The 20,716-nt window shown below is 40.9% G+C and overlaps 1 protein-coding gene across 5 annotated transcripts; it reads left to right on the top strand.

Annotated features, from left to right (window-relative positions):
• Window positions 1-12: 12 nt before the first annotated feature.
• On the top strand, window positions 13-20,716 carry MTG1 (mitochondrial ribosome associated GTPase 1). 5 transcript variants are annotated; one of them, XM_089510887.1, is made up of 11 exons: window positions 20-244; window positions 363-412; window positions 1,769-1,882; window positions 8,441-8,521; window positions 8,784-8,840; window positions 8,946-9,036; window positions 12,393-12,454; window positions 15,676-15,772; window positions 16,303-16,384; window positions 16,488-16,600; window positions 18,331-20,716. In XM_089510887.1, exons 1-11 carry the CDS (start codon window positions 136-138, stop codon window positions 18,426-18,428), a joined length of 954 nt encoding a protein of 317 aa, XP_089367013.1. In that variant the 5' UTR covers window positions 20-135; the 3' UTR covers window positions 18,429-20,716. The 5 variants fall into 5 exon arrangements, with proteins under 5 accessions (XP_089367016.1, XP_089367013.1, XP_089367012.1 ...); XM_089510886.1 differs by having other exon boundaries at window positions 363-429; window positions 1,780-1,882; XM_089510889.1 differs by lacking the exons at window positions 20-244; window positions 363-412 and adding an exon at window positions 529-1,000.

Below are 20,716 nucleotides of genomic sequence, written 5' to 3'. Positions count from 1 at the left end.
CGCCTTCTTCCGCAGAGCTCGCCTAGTCACCCGTGACCCGTCGGAAGCAGCCCTTCAGTGGGAGAAGCGCCCGGAAATGACGTCATAGAAACGCGCCGTCCGTCGGAGGCAGCCTCGGCGTCCCTGGGGGCTGCAATGCGGGCGGCGTGGGCCTCGCGGGGCCTGGGCTGGCGGGAGCAGCTGGGGGCCGGGGCCGGGGGTGGCCTGGAGGTGGCCCGCTGGTTCCCCGGACACATGGCCAAAGGCACGTAGCGGCTGTGAGGGCCCGGAGTGGCCCCTGGCTCCGCCCGCTGCAGGGGCAGCAGCGCCTTGCTCCTGCGGGGCTCCTCCGCCCACTGGCTCTGTTTGTTTTCCTTCCTCAGGGCTAAAGGACATGAAGAGGCGCCTGCGTGCCGTGGATGCCCTGCTGGAGGTGCACGACGCCCGCATATCCTTTTGTCAGCAGCTCCTCCAAGCAGCCCCCTCTGAGACCGCGTTAACTGCCCCGCCCAGTGCTAGGGAATCCTGGGAACTGTAGTCCTCTGAGGCATCCAGCCTTCTCTCTCTGGGGCCACAGTGAATACACTCCCCAGGATTCCCCAGCGCTGAGCCAAGGCAGGCCCCAGACTGGGCCATGTCTTCTGAAGAAGCCCCGCACCACTCCTCCATGGGGCAAATAGGTCTCTATAACCCTCCTCCACCCATTCTGTGCCTCCTTTCCTTTTAGAGGCAGAGGGAAGGGTTGTCTTTTCATTGTATATTAAAATGTTTACCATACTTTGGGAAGCATGCAAATAAAGGCATTGGGACACTTAACTCTCACTGCTTCTGTCTCATTTTCATAACTGGAGGGTTTTATGACACTTACGTCCCAGAGAAATGTATTACATTTGTGTCCCAGTTTCACTTGAAGCAGCTCATCATGCACTTCCAGCAAAGTCTCCCTTCTCTTCCCCATCTTTATCTTCCTAACTGCCTTGCAAGATATGTCAGGCAGAGGGAGGATACTTCTGAGCTCAAGGTGAGCTTCCTGGCTAAATGGGGATGACAGCCTTTATTGTCCTAGTCCAGCCCACTCACTGTTACACCGTGGTGGTTTTGACATAGATCTCTGCAGAAATACATCTGGATTCATTGTGGAATTAGACATTCTGCTAAATATTAATTTGCATTCATACTATTCAACTTTGCACAGCTAGCTTTCTATTTTAGAAGCCAGTGCAAAACAGGCTATTGCTCTGTAATAAATGTTGAGGATCCCTTATCTGAAGTGGACCAGAAATGTTTTGGATTTCAGATTTTGGAATATCATGTACTCATAGTGAGATATTATTATTATTATTATTATTATTATTATTATTATATCTCAGACAAGGAACATGAAATGCACTTATGTTTCCTATACACCTCATATAAATAGCCTGAAGGTAATTTTATACAATATTTTTAATAATTGTGTGCATGATATAAAGATTGTGTGCATTGAACTAGTGGCATCATATCAGCACTCACAAAGTTTCAGATTTTGAAATATTTTGGATTTTCAGATAAGGGATCCAGATAGAAACTACTTGTATACAGGCACACAATATTGTTTCTGTTTTCATCTGTAAAAATCTGGACAGCCTGCTCTCTCTAAAATTGTGTTGGATATTGATAGCGTTTAGGTTCCCCATCCAAATTAAAATTCTATCTTGTTGCTGCAGGATGAAAATGTTTGTTCCCCGCAGCTCCTCTAAATATATGCCAGGTTGCTGCTGTTATTCTTGGCTCTTCTTTGCCTCCTTAGCACATATACATCCCGTTATCTGGCAGGAACCCTCTGTTGCAGGAAGCTCTGGGTATTCGTCCACATTTGTTGGTGCTGAACAAAATGGACCTGGCAGATCTAACCCACAAACCAGTAAGAACTAAATTTATCTCGCCATATTTACCACTTCAGCAGTTTACAAACTAATCCACAGGCTGAGAAATCCATGGTACAATGTTTCACCTTTTCTCCTCTAGAAGATAAAAATGGAATGGCCAGGGTGTGTCAGTTCCAAGAAGACAGTGCACTGCTTTACTTATGTTCTCACAATACAGTGGACCTTTGCTGTAGTTCGGTTGCAGCTCCCTCCCATGACCCAAAATCTTTAAACTCCCAAGTCTCATTATATACAATGGCACAAAATCAAGGTTTGCTTTGTGATTTTTTTTTTGTGGGGGGAAGGAATATTTTCAAGCCATGTATGGCTGAATCCAAATAAAGGTTATGGATTTTCCCTGTCAACATGTTCAGAGATCATAATACTTAGAACATAATATATTTTGGGTATTTTTAAAAATCCAATATAACTCATCAAAACATGAAGGAGTACTCTGGTTAATTTTTAAAGACCAATTTAGGAAATGGCAAAGAATCCCTATTAGTTGTGCCAAGCTGTGGATGCATTGGCAATAAGAAACAGTGAGAACTATATCCCACACATGCATTTAAGAGTACTTACATTTTATTAAACTAAATCTTAAATGTTTCATACTTCTAATGGCCTCTTGAGTTTATTGGCTGCCCTTACAGTATTTTTATTTTTAGTCCCCAATTTTATCAAATGAGTATTCTGAAATTCTACCTTCAAAAGTGAGGACAAATAATTTTCATATTTTTCTTTCTCATAGAATCACAGATTTGGAAGAGACCACAAGGGCCATTCAGTGCAATCCTAATCTGCTATGCAGAAAAATAAACAGCCTCTGTTTAAAGACATTCAAAGAAGAAAACTCCACCACTCTCTGAGGGAGTGTCTTCTTCTGTTGAACAGCCTTACTGTCAGGAAGTTCCTTCTAATGTTCAGGTGGAATCTTTTCCTGTAGCTTGCATCCATTGTTCTGTGCCCTATTCTCTGGAGCAGCAGCAAACAAGCTTGCTTCATTTTCAATATGACGCCCCTTCAAATACTTATACAGGGCCATCTCTTAACCTCTTCTCCAGGTTAAACATACCCAGCTAAGGTTTCCAGAGCCTTCACCATTTTAGTCGCCCTCCTTTGGACCTGCTCGTTTCTCCACATCCTTTTTGAATTGTGGTGCCCAGAACTGGGCACAGTATTCCAGGTGAGGCCTGACCAAAGCAGAAAACAGTGGCACTATTATTTCCCTTGATCTAAATACTATACTTTTATTGATGCAGTCTAAAATTGCATTGGCCTTTTTAGCTGCCGCATTGCACTGTTAACTCATGTTCAACTTGTGGTCTATCAGAACTCCTAGATCCCTTTCACATGTACTGTTGTCAAGCCAGGTGCCCTCCATCCTATATTTGCATTTCTGCTCCAGGAAAAAAAAACACGTATTCACCATTCTTGCCTGGTACTCCTGAAATGTTTTGTGAAATTATTCAGTAAAGAAATAAGCATAAGTTTCTTTCCACAAAAATTGTGGCTTTTTGTACATAAATTTTTTTTTCTTGCAAAAAACACTTTCAACAGCTAGGTGTTTTGGGCAGAGTTGCTGGTTTTTGTGTTGTTTCCAGATAGCTATGTGGGTTTTGTGTAAACCCCAGCAGTTTTGCACGCGCGCACACACACACACACACATACAAACCCACCCCTGATTATCTGGAAACTGCATTTAGTCCAAGTGTGTGTGTTTTGCAAAAATAAACAGAAGCTCCCCCACAATCTGAATGTTTCTACAAAAAAATAAAATGTAGTTTTGTGCAGAATAGTTTCCCTAAATGCTTCAGTGTAGTGCAGATATTGGGAGAAAACAAACAAAAATCTTGCCACCTTGTTATTCTTTCTGATTGGATTTCCTGAATGGTGGGATAAAATAACCGTTAAGATTCTTTCAAAGCTCTAGTTTAAACTACTTGATTTCTTAGCTTCATATAAATGGTGCAACCCCTGAAAACATTTTCAAGCTTCCTAAAGAGAAAGTAACTGCCATGTGAAATTGGCTTAGCTACTTAAGGGGCTCTGGTTTAAGAGCCTGGCTGCTAATTTCTGCCAATTTGGTTTCTTCAGAACACCACAGGTAAGCCTATATTATTTAAAACAAGAGAGGAACTTCTGGTTAAGGGGTCTGAGCTAGCCAGTGAACAATCCAGAGGAGACCCTTACCTTTTGGGAAAGGAGCCCTGTCTAGGAAGGGAGGAACTATGCTGCTGCTTCTGGTCAGGGACTGAACATATGGGGATTATCACAATGCGGAGCAGCCCATCTGGATGGCAAGGGAAATGTGAGGGAAACTCCTTGCAGAATGATGCACAGAGAAACTACATTAAAAGTACATTCGGGGGCCCAGAAGGGAGCAGAGCCATAGCTATAATGTCATTCAACCTGCCAGATTGGTCTAGAGTAAAGGAGTCTAGACCCTGGGACCGAAGCAGTTCCCCACTCCCTGGTTTTAAATAGTTTTCCTATAGATCTTGGATAATAGTTCATAGAGTTGAAAGAGATTGGAAGGGTCACCTAATCAAACCCTATGCTCTGTGTAATGACCTCCAAAGAGAGTCCATCACCCTCCAAGGCCATCTATTCCACTTTGTTGTTAACTGCCCCAGTTGATCTCAACTCATGGTGACCTTGTCAATGGGATTTATCCAAGACCCCCTGTCCTCCACTGCTCTGCTCAGGACCTGCAAGCCCAGGCCTGTGGGCTCTCTGATTGAATGCCTTTTCTGGTTTTATTCTCTTTTTTTACTAATTGATGCCTTCTCATGATGTAACCAAAGTATAACAGCCTCAATTTAGTCGGGGGCCAGCCTGGGGGCAGAATCAGAGCATGGTGTCCACATGATGCATGCCCAACTGTGCCCCCAGGGTGGCGTAATGCCGTGCACCAATTCACATGACACATGGCATCACAGCGCTCCTCTGGCACTGTGTCCACACAATGCAGCACCAAAGAAGCTCCTTTTTACCCCCTGGAAAGGCCAGATCGGGGCCATAGCGTGCAGTTGCTGCAGCCCCGATCCCACGCAGCTGGAAGTGGCTGCAGGCCACCCCTTGGGGCAGTCTGCACAGCCTCTAGGTTTCCAGCAAGATTTCAGGCTTGATCTGTTCTAGAACTGATTTGTCTTTTCAACCATCCACAGTTTCCTCAGCACTCTTCTCCATCACCACATCTCAAATGAATTTATTTTCATTCTGTCGGCTTTCTTCACTGTCCAGCTCTCACATCTATACATGGTGCTGGAGAATACTATGGCTTAGACAATCCTCTTCAGTGTTCAACATTATGAAAGTGTAAAGGTAGAACTACTCTTGAACATAAAACAAAAATAATGACAACACAGAAGCTAGACAAAATAAACCTAATCAATGAAGAAATAGAAGTAGTAAAAGAATTCTCATACCTGGAATCAAACATTGATAGAAATGGGGACTGCAGTCAGGAAATCAGAAGAAGATTAAGAATGGGGAGAATGGCCATGAAAGAACTTGAAATAAATCTAAAATACAATAATACACAACTGAACACAAAAGTTAGAATTGTACAAGCCGTTGTTTTCCCTATTACCATGAATGGATGTGAGAGCTGGACAGTTAAGAAAGAAGATGGGAGGGAAATCAATATGCTCAAGACAGAATCACAGATTTGGAAGAGACCACAAGGGCCATCCAGTCCAACCTCCTGCCATGCAAGAACTCTCAATCAAAGCATACCCGACAGATGGCTATCCAGCCTCTGTTTAAAGATCTCCAAGGAGGGAGACTCCACCACTCTCCAAGGGAGAGTGTTCTACTGTCTAATAGCCCTTAATGTCAGGAAGTTCTTCCTAATGTTGAGCTGGAATCTCTTTTCCTGCAGTTTGCATCCATTGATCTGGGTTCTGCTCTCTGGAGCAGCAGAAAACAAGCTTGCTCCCTCCTCAATATGGCATTCCTTTAAGTATTTAAACAGGGCTATCACATCACCTCTTAACCATCTCTTCTCCAGACTAAACATCCCCAGCTCCCTAAGTCGTTCCTCATAGAGCATGGTTTCAAGACCCTTCACCATTTTAGTTGCCCTCCTTTGGACACACTCCAGTTTCTCAATTTGAATTGTGGTGCCCAGCACTGGACACAGCATTCCAGGTGGGGCCCGACCAAAGCAGAATACAGTGGCACTATTATATCCCTTGATGTAGTCTCATTCAGCCAGATGTCCCCCATTCTATGTCTATGCACTTCATTTTTCCGCCCTAAACGCAATACCTTACATTTCTTCATATTAATTTCATTTTGTTAGCTTTGGGCCCGCTTTCTAGTCTATTCAGGTCATTTTGAAATTTGATCCTGTCCTCTGGAATATTAGCTACCCCATCTAATTTGGTGTCATCTGCAAATTTGATAAGTATGCCCCCAATTCTGTCATCCAAGTCATTGATAAAGATGTTGAATAGCACTGGGCCCAGGACAGACCCCTGTGACACCTCACTGGTCACTTCTTTCCAGGATGAAAAGGAGCCATTGTTGAGCACCCTTTGGGTTTGGCCAGCACAGAGATGTGCTGAAGAACAGTGCTGAGGATACCCCAGACAGCCCAAAAGTCAAACAAGCGGGTCCTAGAGCAGATAAACCAGAAATCTCCCTGGAAGTGAAGCAGATAAAACTGAGGCTGTTGTATCATAGAAGGCACAATTCATTGGGAAAAAACAATAATGGAGGGAAGTAGAAAGACAGAAAGGCTACATGCTAGATGGATGGACTCTAGCAAGATCTTGTCCAGCTCTCTCATAGCTGCCCTACTCAATCCCAGACTTCTTCTAATTTCTTGACTGCAATCTGCATTCTGATCAATGTTTGATGCATTGGAACTCTCAGTATTTCAATTTTGTCGTTATCTAGGATAAATTCCATTTTTAAACAGTAAGCAATAACACTATTCCACTATTGAACAGTATGTGTATTGTTCTGTTGCTACACATGCAGATCACTCCTGCCTTTCCAGGTCACACAATATATATACCCAACTCCTTTCCAGGTAAGCATTCTCTGAAGACGCCAGCCACAGATGCTGGTGAAATGTCAGGAAAAAACTCTTCTAGAACATGACCACATAGCCCAAAAAACCCACAAAAAACTATGGATGCTGACCATGAAAGCCTTCAAATTCTTCCCAATGTTTAGGTAGATTTCTTTTCTTGTAATTTGAATCTATTGGTCCATATTATTGTTGTTGATTTATTTCTATCCCACCTTTCTCTCAATAGAGGGACAACAACAAATTTAAAACAGTACAGGTTAAAAACCATACAAAAGCATTGCAATGTAGATATAAAGTTTTAAAAAAACAATTATATAATTTAAAAAGTTAAACATATTACACATAAAAAATTAAAATGTATTAAAAACTGCTTGACATCTGAATTGTACAGCATTTACAAGCCCAACCCTTGTTAATTTGAAAAAGCCTGTCGACACGAAAATGTTTCTGTTCTAGTCTCTAGTAGCAAAAAACAAACTTGCTCCATTTTCTACATGACATCCCTTCAGATTTTAAAAATGGCTAATATTTCACCTCTCAAGGTGCATCTACACTTTAGAAATAATGCAGTTTGACACCACTTTAACTGCTATGTCTCCATCCTACAGAATCCTGGGATTTGTAGTTTTGTAACGACCCAGTACTTTGGCAGACAAGGCTAGAGACTTTGAAAACTATAAATACCAGGATTGCATAGGATGGAGCTACAGCTCTTAAAATGGTATCAAACTGCATTATTTCTACCTTTTAGATGCATTCTCTGGCTTCTCTCCAAACTAAACATATCCCTCTCCCTAATGCATTCCTCATAAAGGTTTCCAGACTCCTGATAACCTTGGTTTCCCTTCTCTGCGCATGTGCCATCTTGATATTCTTGAACTGTGGTGCCCAGAACTGGACACAGTGTTCCAGGTGAGGTCTGGCCAAAACAGAATAGAGTGGCACTCTACATTACTGCTAATGAACAAGCTGAAAACCAACCTAGACACAGTATTACTCCTTGAGGTTCTGTTGATTGTGGGTGTGGTGTTTTCATTGGACTTGTGCTTCTACCAAGGTATGAGGTTTACATTTAGAGGGTAGTACTTCTGGAATGTTTTGTGCACATAGAGATACTGGTAAGAGCAGGGGCCAGTGTCTGTTACTAACTATCCTTTCCTGGCAAAGTCAAACTTGGTCACTGCTATGTAAAATCTAGTTATTTATGGGATCCTTTACTACAATTAAAATAGTTTTATTCCTGTTCAGTGTTCTCCAACTTGCTGTTCTCCCATCATTCTCAGCTAGCATGACTGCTGCATATGGGATTTGGAGCACACCACATTTGGAGAACACCAGGTTGTGGAAGGTTGTTGTATGCAAGATCTTGTGATGAACAGCCTTGTGTCTGCATGTCAGAACAAAATAGAATATGGAGATAAGGATTTTTGAAATCAAAAATAATATAAGTTACCAAAATGCCTTTATTTTCTCTGATTTCATAAATCTCTCTTTGATATGCTTTCAGCGGGTTCTAAAACATTTGGAACAACAAGGTTTTAGACACGTCCATTTCACAGATTGCCTGAGAGATGAAAATGTCAAGAAGGTACTAACTACATTCTTAGACCACAATTTTTTCTTGCAAAGCATGTTAGCTTTATATCCCAGATCCAAGTTTCCTGCATATATCTTGTAAGTAGCTGAAACAGTGGGATCTGGTGCATAGTTCTTGCCTTAGTTGCACAGTTAGCTTGCGGTCACATCTGTTGGAAAAGAGCAGACCAGCAAGTTTGTTGTTTTGTTTCATTTAATGGCAAGAATAGTCCACGCTGTTTTCCCACTGAACCTATTCTTATATATCCTTGCAGATTGTTCCCCTTGTCACAGAACTGATTAGCAACAGTCAGCGCTACCAAAGGTCTGAGGTTAGTTATAGCTGCTTCTGGATATGAGACAGAGGAGTCTTACGATGTTGCCTAATACTCTTTGGTATTTTAGCATGAAGATGATCTCTCTCTGTTTCGTTCTAGAATGTGGAGAGTTGCATCATGGTAATTGGTGTGCCAAATGTAGGAAAATCATCACTTATCAATTCATTGAGAAGACTGCACCTAAGAAAAGGTATTTTGTGCTACTTGGGTTATAGTCTGGATCAAAACCTGAGTTTATAGTATTATTTGACTACATAAAAACACCTGCAGTTCAGGTGTTCTGTCATATCAATCCATTTACTTTATTTGTATCCTGCCTTTCTCCCAGGCTAGAGTTCAAGGTGGCTTACAGAAAGACAAAAAATACAATAAAACACATGTACTGTATATACTCAACTATAACTCGACAAATTTATGCCCCAATAGTGACCCAAGAAATCTGGGTCAACATATACACGGGGCAATATGGTAATAAGGCTTGCCCCTTGAGCGTCTTCTGCAACCTGTCTGCCTCTTGAAGGGAGAGGCGGGCTGAGGAAGGGCTTGGGAGGGAAACGTTTGCTTCCCCTCCTTCAGCCCGACTGTCCTCCGGATGTTCTCTGAAGGGAAAGCCGCACTGCAGAGAGGGAGGAAGGGATACGCTCAACTTATCCTTGGGTAATATAAAAATCCCTAATTTTGGCCCCAAAACCTGCCCTCCGCTTATACACAACATCGACTTATGCTCAAGTACATATGGTAGTTTCAAAACATACAAAATCAAGATTAACAACAGGATTAAAACCAATTAAAATCTTACTTTAAAAAGATTTCTTAATGTACAGCACCATAAAAGCAATTTTTGTCAAATCAGTTTCCAAAAGGTTTATGTGGGTTTTTCAGGCTGTGTGGTTGTGTTCTGGAAGAGTTTATTCCTGACATCTTGCCAGCATCTCTGGCTGGCATTTTCATAGAAATGTCAGGAATAAACTCTTCCAGAACATGGCCATGTAGCCTGAAAAACCCACAAAAAACTATGGATGCCGGTCGTGAAATCAACTTCACAATTTCCAAAAGCTTGCTGCAAAGGAAAGGTCTTAATCTATTGCCAAAAGAGGCTGAGGGGGGAAATCATCCTAGGTTCACCAGGGAGGGAACTCCTTTTTTTAAAAAAATATTTTTATTAAACATAGAAACCAAACACACATGTATTTTATTCATATATCTAAAACTTACATACATAAACCACAACAAAACTGTTACACTACTAAACAACAAAACAAAACCTAACACTACTGACTTCCCATTCCTTTACTGATGAATATATTCCCCTTTGTACTATACTTCCTTTAAATGATAATCTATTTATGCTTTTACATCATTAAACTCTTAATTTACAAAACTTAAAACTGATATATGACCCCAATGAGACTGTAAAAAAGTAATAAACAATTCCAAACATGTCTTTTAAATATTCAAGGATTTCTCTTTAATCAACACTGTCAGTTTGTACATTTCATCAAGTTCAATTATCACCAGCTAATCTTCTTTCTTTGTAATGCATACTTCCATTTCTGGGAATAAACTATACTTGCTGCAGTAGTTTCTCATTTCAACTGTATTTTAACGTTAAAAATGTCCTCCGTTTTTTAGTCAATACAACCTTTTTAAAAAAATGTCCTCTAACATTAGATATATTTGATTCCAATAATTCTGTGCTTCAACATATTTATTATTTATTTATGGTATTTATACCCCGCCCTTCAGCCCTAATGGCTATCAGAGCGGCTTACAATTATTATTTTTAATTAGATGGTTCCCTGCCCTCAGGCTTACAGTCTAAAAGACACGACACAAAAGGAGAAGGGAATGGTAGTGGGAAAGGGGGTGAGGTCCAGTGGTTATTCTCTCCCTCTGAGGCCTGGACCAAGGCAGATGGACTGGAGGGAGAGCTCTTCTTCTTCAGGCTAGCCCTGATGGAGCTGGGCCTGCCTGTTCACTCCCTAACAGGCCGAAGGATGACAGTTATCATGGAGGGAGAGCTCTTCTTCTTCAGGCTAGCCCTGATGGAGCTGAGCCTTCCTGCCCACCACATATGGTAAAAGATACCTGTTTTCTGTTTACATGTCCAACATTTATTTGAACTTTTTAAACATTTTTTATAACCTTTCTCATGTTGAATACCATTATCTTATAGAAATTTTCCCTTAAATTATAACTCAAAAGTACATTTCAAACTCTTTCTTCACATCCTTTCCCATCGTTCCATTAAAATTGCACAACCAATATTTTGAACCCATTACCATAAAATCCTTTACCTGTTCCCCTTCCGTTTCAAACTTCAGCAACAGTTTATACATTTTAGCAGTCATGTTCATCATCAGTACATAACTGAATTTTAAACTCAAATTTGATTGTTGCGAACCCTTGGATTTTTAAAATCTATTTTAAATCTTTCAAATAACTGTGTATAAAAAGCCAATTTAAAACATGTCCAGTCTCTAATTCTTCTCTTGATTCCAATCTGTATTGACTGTTTTCTGTTACCAACAAATCCTTACATCTCATCCAGTTAACTTTTGTATACAATTCTCTGTTTAAAAACACTTCAGTTAGTGAACACCATAGAAATAAGCTTGAATAGAATCTGGCTTTGTATCTGTCCACATAAGTACTAATGATTGTCTCACATAATGATTATTGAAAGTTGAGTTAACCTTAGCTTTATCACACCAACAATAACCATGAAACCCAAAATTTCCTGCTAGGTTTCTTCCCAGCTAGACACTAAGGACAGCCAATAGATCCCTGCAAGCTCCCTCTGAGTTCTCAAAGACAAGGAGACCATTTCTGCCAGTCCAAATATAACATGGCAAATGCCACAGATTGTGGTGCACCCAGCATGATGCCATTCCTATCAGAAGTCCCCCAGGGAGGGAGTTCCAGATATGGGCTTTGTGGGCTTTGTCCTGGGGTATAGCTAAACCAGACTTGCAAAATAACTATGGTGTGGTACTTAACCACTAAGCCACCACATCCCTATAAGAAGACATCCCTCATTAGAAAAAACAATAATGCTAGGAAAGGTGGAGGGAAGTAGAAAGGGAGGTAGACTGCATGCTAGATGGATGGACTCAGTTAAGGAAGACATGGACATGAAGTTATAGGATCTAAGCAGAGCAGTGGAGGACAGGGAGTCTTAGAGGTATTTCTTTCCACACGGTAGCCATGGGTCAGCGATGAATCAAAGGCAGTTAACAATAAAGGTACACCAACCAAAGCTTTGAAAAGTCATTCCTAGCTTACTGGCCATACCAATGTCATATTCAGTTGTGCCCAGATCTATTGATTGCCAACAGGGAATAGGTTGCTTTGCAATTAGCAGTCCTTTGAGCATATTTGCTCAGTGTTGCTGGAAAAGACAGGAATGTGTCTTGAGTTCAGTATCACTTGAGAAAAAACTTTTTATGGGGCTCATTTCTGACCTGAAATAATACTGTCCAGAAAACTTGTTAAGATTAGCTGTTGATTGTATGTAACTTTTCTCTCCCTCTCTCCATCACAAAGGAAAGGCTTCCATAGTTGGTGGGACACCAGGTATTACCAGAGCTGTGCTCACCAAAATCCAGGTAATGTGGTGGATCATACACAAAATGCAAAACTATGTTTCTCAAACCCACAATACGGGACTTGTGTGGAAGCTTAGCTCTGGGACAGTCAGTTAATGGGTTTTATACAAATGAGAAACCAACACTACCTTGAACTATGCTCAGTAAAACTGGGAATCAATAAAGCTCCTCAAAAATTGGCAAATGCCTGCTTTGCTCTTGGCACTTTGCTGAAATGTGTCTCTTTCAAGAGCTTTTCCAAAATGCAATGGCATTTTAAAAGAAATCTATTCTTATGATTTCATTGCTATTCAGAAGTAAGGCAGATTGCAAAAGATAAAAAGTCCAGGAAATAAAGCATTTTTAAAAATCCAAAACAATTCTCTCTTCCACACAGAGATACTATAAAGTTATTTGGTAAATGCATTGTCCACTCATAAGTAAACTAAATTTTTGGGAAACATTTTCCTTAGTCATGGCTATCTATGCCTTCTCAAAAGTGCAATAAGCACAGGTCAGTATTATGCATTCCTCTGCAGACACAAGAAAGAACATGGAAAATAATGCTGATATTTATTTAAGAAATCATTGACGCCCTATTTCCATAATCTTTTACAGTCCTTAGAAAAATACATACCTACTGAAATGTAAGCCATGTGAAGCTGTACTAAAATCACAGATGTATTAAAATCCTGAGTAACTGTATTAAATGTATTATAATCCTGACTGACTGAATAACAGAAAACAAACAAAGTGAGATTACTAGGACCTGAGCTGATTAAGCAAACTACTACTTTTCTTGTGCCTGTTTTCAGGAAGGATGCCACATGATTTATGAAATGCAGTGTCTAAAACAATGTCTCAGGCTATGTTTGGTTAGCTAGCACATCAGTGTCCTGTCCTCCAGGAGGTTCATGGTAAACTACATGAAGTTGTATCTCCACAGTAGTTTTTGAGGTAGGCAAGACTGACAGATAGTGGCCCGAGTGACCATTTCAAGCTGCTATTCAGGTGTTTTCCTTATACATGTGAAGAGAGCAAGGGCCTACCCCTGTCCTTTTATTACATTACTGTGCTTATCGCCAAACCCTCTTTACCATGGATAACCATGGAGGACCTGAGGGCCACAAGCATCCAACGTTCCACTCATCCCTAACCCCTCCAAGGGCTGTATTCACCCCTTTGGGGAGAATGGTTTTCCAAAAATGATTTTTGTTTGAAAATAATATGTGTGTGTGTATGTGAGCAAGAGAGCAGGGTTTGCAGTTTGTTTTAGACCAGAATTGTACACACACACACACACACACACATACACACTTCCTTGAATGGCTTCAAGGTCTGCCATTCTCCAGTTTTGAGGATCTTTCTAATGTGGCAGGATTGCACAGAAAGCCTTTAAGGAGTTGCATGAATTCCTACCCTACCCTACACATTAGGGGCAAAGTGCTACAGTGACGAACCTACTAGATGTGTAGGCTCCCTATGTGATTTAGAACTCTGAGGGTGGAAGGCTGTAGAAATGTGTAGAGTGACAAGATGGAGGCAGTGTGCCTAGCCAGTGCACTCCTTGTGTGTTTATCTGTTTTCAATCATGTGAAATAATGCTTGAATAGAGTCTGGAAACATTATTTCGTCTGGCCCCTTACATCCCCTGAGAACCCTCCCTGTATTAAACACAGAGGCCAGGTATACCTTCTTGTAACCAGAAAAGAGGACTGGGCTCATCAGAGATGTCTCCGTGAAGTAACTGACTCTGTGTGACAGCACTGAATAAATTGGTTTTGTGCTAAGGATTATTGGGGGAAGTAATTGAAAATAAATTGCCAGTATTATAATTACCGTATACATTCTGTGGTGTGCTCATGCTTAGTATGCAATCCTGGTTGTCCAATCAGAAAATGTATATTAGGAAGCTGAAGAAGAGCAAATAAAATAATTGGGGGGAGAGATGAAACGCATTTCCTATTGGGGGGGGGGGGGGAAATCCTACATCCATAGTTCCCCCCCCCCTTTTTTTTTGGGAAGGAAAAAGTGTAATGGATAGTTGTTTTTGTCCCTCCCTCATACTATTGCAGCTTAAGGTCATTCTAGTTAAACTGATTGACAACAGATTCACAACAGACAAAAGGAAATAATATTCTCAACCAATCATTAATTTATAACATTAACTATCATGACATATAAAGTCAAGTTAGACAAATTCATGAAAATAAATTGATCAATGGCTGATGGTCATGATGATAATATGTAACTGTCAGGGTTCTGGGATAATACCTGCTGCTAGGCAGCAAAAATGGAAGAGTTCTTTCTGCCTTGCTAATTCAGCAGAACCCTTATATTCTGCTGCTGAGCTATTGGGCTTTCCTGTAGCTATCTTTTGTTTTGCTTCAAATGGTAAAACTTAATTGTTTAACTGCTTGTTCCCTGAAAACTCTAACCCCTTCATGTAAGAAATCTCTCTTCTATCTCTCTTCTTAGCACATTTCCCTAAGTCAATAGCCACAGTGTCAGGAGCCACATTATAATGCTTGCCTACCAAGATCATTTCCTTGTTATTTACTGATGTTAATATGTTATTCTGCATTGTGGGCAATGATGATACATATACTGGGGTGTAAGTTAGTAAAAATGTTGATCATGTTCCTTTAGAGTTAATGAGCAGATAGAGAGGGAGTGAATCTGTCTCTGGAAGGTCTAAGGTCACTTTCCTGGGAAAGCTGGTAAAGGGGGAGAGAAAGGGGCATCCTGGGAACAAGGCAGAACAAGAATGTTTTATTTAGGTAGTGCATGAGAAATTAGCCTGCCAAATATTTGAAATGTGTTTTATTTGCTAACACCTGCTGTTTGTTCTGACAACAGACTCCATGATGTACATTTCTAGTTACTGAATAAAGATTTTCTGAAGTTTTCCAGTGAAGCCTGGATTTCTGAACATAATGATCATGACACACAAGATGTCTTGCATCTTTTTACTCCTCCTTTTTGTTAACTTTTTTTTTTACTGAATCACAAAGCTGAATCCATTCAGTTTCTCTTATTTTATTCCTTTATGGACAGGCAAGAATTTGAACCCTAATTTTGCTTGAAGTGTAACACTGTTCACTAGAAACTTAGTTCTTGAACTGTTTAAGTTAGCTGGTCACTTCCTTTTTAAATGATAATGAATTTAGAACACCTCTTCCCATAACACTGTGTGTCATTTCTGGAGATTATAAAAACTGATTCCGAACTCTTCGTTTCAGGTGTGTGAACGACCCCTCATGTTCTTACTGGATACACCTGGGGTACTATCGCCTCAAATTGGGTGTGTGGAGACTGGGCTGAAATTGGCACTTTGTGGTGAGAGGACTCTGTAAATATATGCTACTGGCAGTGTACTCATCTGGGGATTTGCAGAATCAAAGCAACTTTGTTGACTGAGCAGGAAGACCACAGAAAGTAAATGGATCTGTTACCAGTGAAACAGAAAAATTGGCAAACATGCAGCTGTCTTTAACCCAATGGTCCTGGGCTCTGTAACTCTACCTTCCTATATGAATTCCTTCCTTGGAGTTCTGCATATTGTTCTCTGTGTTCTGACCTTTGCCAATGGGAAACGTACTGAAGAGGCAATATTATACAGTACATGTTTGTAGTGAGTCCTACATTTGGTATTTTGGCACTGCTATGGGTCTTTCCTAAATCACTATTTGGCTCAGTCTTTGTATAAGAGATGGCTTACAGACTACTTGTGATTGTTTTATGGTTAGAGCACATTGGAGATTTTTTAGCACAGATAAGCCCACCTGTAGCCATTTTGCTAAGTCAGGAAGGAGGACATAGCTTTATATTTTGCCTGCTCCTAACAGTATGACAATTTTTTCACCCAGGAGCAATTAAGGATCATTTGGTAGGTGAGGAAGTTATTGCTAATTATTTGCTTTACACACTGAATCATCATCAGCAATTCAGGTGAGATACTGACGTGGGGGTTGGGGTTAGATTCTGTGTCTCAAGTGGGAAATGCCGTTGATTTTTAAAAACTCCTACTACCCATTTATACCTTCCTATGCAGTTATGTAGAACGCTATAGACTGCCCAATCCCATTGATAATGTGGAGATAGTACTCAAGAGTATTGCATTACACCTCGGCAAAACCCGTCGAGTCAAAGTGTTGACGGGCACGGGTAAGTTCTGTTCGTTCCCATTATTAGTGGGCATGCTCGCTGTTACAGTGCTTTTAGGCTGTTCTTCAGGAGCTCTGTTGTCCTCTGTTCATACATGTGCCTGGAAATTCTGTAGGTCAGAGTGGAAAGGGGCAGAATAATGGAGTAAAAATTCAGTGATTTTTGTCCTTTCTGGATAAGAGGCAACTATTAGGGCAGAATGTGGAGAAACAGAAATGGTTTACAGTTGTCAAAAGGATCACATAAGGCCACATATTATTATCCTATCTGCTTAACTTTTCATGCACTTTCAAATCATTTTCAGCATACAGTGACCCTAAGGTGAACATTTCACGGGGTTTTCTTGGCACGATTTGTTCTGAGGGGTTTGCCTTTGCCTTCCTTTGAGGTTGAGAAAGTGTGTCTTATCCAAGATCACCCAGTGGGTTTCCATAGCTGAGTGGGGATTTGAACCACTCAAACCACTGCACCATGCTGGCTATCTGTTTAATGTGTACCCGGACTATGTTGTATGAAAAGTGGGATTAGACTCAGAGGAAGGCAGCTTGAAAATTGGGGAAAGGAACATCAACTGTTTAAGATATGCAGATGACACCATGCTACTAACAGAAAATAGCAAAGACTTGGAATGGGTACTAATGAAAGTTACAGAAGAAACCACAAAAGCAGGTCTACAGATGGCTATTACAAAAACAAAAATCATAACTACAGATGATTTCCATAACAAGTAGAGATGAAAACAGAAATAGGTATAGATTTTCAATACTTCAGTTATTAATCAACATGTAGACTATAGTCAAGAAATCAGAAGAAGACAGACTTTGAAAACGCAGCTATGAAAGAGCTAAGTTTGTTGATGTTGTGTGCCTTCAAGTTGTTTCTAACTTATAGCATCCCCAAAGTGAACCTATCATAGGGTTTTCTTGGCAAGATTTGTACAGAGTTTTTTTATTGCCTTCTCCTGAGGCTGAGAGTATGTGACTTGCCACCCAGTGAATTTCATGGCTGAGCTGGGAATAAAACTCTTGTCTCCAGAGTCGTAATCTGACATTCAAACCATTATGTCACACTTGCTCCAGATTAAGTACCAAAGTCAGTATCAGCCAATCCATAGTATTTCTGAGTTGGAAGGAAGTGAAGAATGCTGAAAGGAAGAGAATCCATTGAAATGTATTGAAGGAGAGTTATGTGCATGCCATGACTGCCATAAAGGCAAATAGTGGGTCCTACAGTATATCAAGCCTGAACTTTCAACTAGAAGTCAAAATGACTAAACTGAGGTCATCCTACTTGGACATATCATGATACAGCATGACATATTGGGAAAGATTATAATGCTGGGGAAAGTCGAAGGCAGTAGGAAAAGAGAGAGATCTCATTACATATGAATTGATTTAATAAAGGAAACCATGGCTCTGAGTTTGCAATGCCTAAGCAGGGCATTTGCTGGTCATCTTAGGGGTCTCTCATTCAGAAAGTCATTTGGCAAGTAACAACAAACAATTCAGTGATATTATCACAGAAAGAAAAATCCATTTAGTGTCCCTATAGTAGTCAAAGATATTAAAAATAATTATGTGCTCATAAATTATCTTCCTTTACTTCTGAAGGTTGTGGTGTGTGTGTGTGTGTGTGTGTGTGTGTCTCAAGTTGGTTTTGGAATGCTGTCAGTCATATAATGGTGGGGGGCATAGTATGGTGGCCAAATCTTTTCCTTTTCCTTTTGGCAGGAGATGTGATAGTAACATCACCCAACTACAATGCAGCAGCATGTGAATTCATCCATTCTTTCCGTAAGGGACTTCTAGGGAAGGTAATGCTTGACTAATTGGTCTGAAGGCTTCCACTGGATAATTCTGTCTGGAGCAGAAAGCATCACCATGCAGCTGAACAAGACCTTGGGGACTTTGCTTCATGGCAAGAAGCCTGGACTATTTTCATCTGTTGACAATTTCCACCTGCTGTTTGCAAACAGTTTTTGTAGAATCGTGAGGATAGAGATTGAGTAGGCACACTATTTTCTGAATGTCCTCTCTCTTTTTCCACCTCAGCTATTCCTTCTCCATGTTGCAGCAATATCTGTTCTGAGAGATGGAAAGCTTTCTCCAGAAACTAGGTAGCTTAGGCAAAATTATCATAAGATATATGTAACTCTGTAAATTCTTAGAACAGTGGATCCACAAAATGCCTAACGCATATGAACTGAGCTCTTGATTTAATGGTACCTTTCTTAAGCCAGTTTCATAGCACACATTCAAGCGTTTCCTGCTGACTTTTCCATTCTAACAGGAGACTTCTGTCACTTGCTTCCATATATACAATCATGAAGACATATGGTATTGAATTTTATCTTGAAATGTTAATTCAAGCTGCCTTAGAAAAATGGCTAAGAAATACTTTCAGTAATAAAATTAATGGTTCCAGTTACAGGTGCACCTATTTCTTCCTTTTTCACCTTGTTCTGTTCAAGGGATATGCTCCAATTCTGTTGTCTCCTGCTAGTCTGTAATATTTTACTCATGAATTAAAACGTCATGTGACTGGCAGCATGTTGTAAGTGCAGATAAGTTGCAAAAGCACAAACAAAACTTTGGCAGGGTACCCATCCCTTTTTTGCCAGGTTGGAGGCTTCTGCAGCTCCAACCTGGCGCTTTTCCAGGCCATGAGGAAGTGGCAAAATGCCGCTTCCCCGTGGCCTGGAAAAGGGGTGTCCTTGGGGCTTCATGCCCCTGGACACCCCGAGAGCCGCATCCAGAGGAGAAAAGGACCGCTCGGCCCTTTTCCCCCTGGTGTTGTTCCTGCAGCCATTTTGCGGTTGCAAGAACGAGGTGCCCTTCAGAAGGAGCTCCTTCTAGCACCACTGTTAGGCTGCCACAAGCGGCCTGGGGCAGTGCCAACACATCATGCCTGCGCTGCGCTATTTGAATGTGGCGTGGCCGTGATGTCATAATGGCGGCGCCCGTATACACAGGGCACCGCCATTATGCTGCCGGCGGCAAGTATTAGAGTTAGGGAGCGTGTATATGTTACGTGCTGGTACACCACTTTTTGGCGGTCTGTATCGCACCTTTAAGACATAAAAAGGGCTGTAATTTGAAGGTGACTATACTGGTTAACTACCCACCTTCATTTAATATGGGGAGTTCATATCTGTGGCCTCCTTATCTGCTCTCCTGTTACTTCTTGCTGCATTTTTGTTGATCTCTCCCTTGAACAAGGAGATATGTAGATCTAGTACCAGTGGACAGCATTGCTAAAATTCACACTGTACAGTAATGAAATTCAGGTGTGGGGAATGTGTCACTCATACATTGCATGTGGATCCCAAATCCCATTTGCAGACCCCCATGAACCCTCCACAATTCTTCCATTTAAAAAAATGGGGTGATTTGTCAGATGAATTTTTGTTCCCAAACTATCCACAAATGCAGCTGCTTAGTGCATTTAATAATCTATTAAATGCAGTCCTTCAAACCCTGCAAAAACAAAAAACCCTCCAAAAACACGGCACACTAGAATTCATGGTACGTGCCAGTGCAATCCGTGGGCCTGATAATTTGTCCCCATGCACAGTTGTCCACCCCTGCTCCATTAGGTCAGACACTACTCTGTTGGTACATGAATGAGCTAGGATATGATGGAAAGTAAAACTTGGAGGACAATATTATTGAACTGGGGAAGGACTATTGCACATGTCTTACAGTTTGCAATCAGGGCAAACAGCTTTGGGGAACATATTGGTTCATTATTGCATTATAAGACATCAGAAATTGCCTTTTGAAAGATGCCTCTGTGATAGGAAAAGTAAACAATTGTGATGTGGCTATGTGATGATAAATAAGTACATTGCATCTTTCTCAGATGAATATCTGGCCCAGCCATGCTCCTAGAGTTTGCTAATTGGTCAATGTCAGTGTTAATCCAACAGTCGTCATGGCAGACATCTGAGGGAGTTATTTTTCAAAGTAGAAGTCCAGTGTTGCCCTCACTGAACTGCACCATAATAGTAAAGTGTTTGCTTTGGAAATGCACGTACACTGTGTTACAATGGACAAAGCCACTACATTAGTGTACACTCAAAATTTAATAAAGTCTTGTTCACATTTTAACAAGGAA

This window comes from Sceloporus occidentalis, unplaced genomic scaffold, assembly GCF_023333645.1.
Source record: "Sceloporus occidentalis isolate IW3139 unplaced genomic scaffold, rSceOcc1.0.p SCAF_2, whole genome shotgun sequence".
Classification (NCBI taxonomy): domain Eukaryota; kingdom Metazoa; phylum Chordata; class Lepidosauria; order Squamata; family Phrynosomatidae; genus Sceloporus; species Sceloporus occidentalis.
Note: the sequence above shows the minus strand (reverse complement) of the source record. Positions and strands in the feature narration are given on the sequence as shown.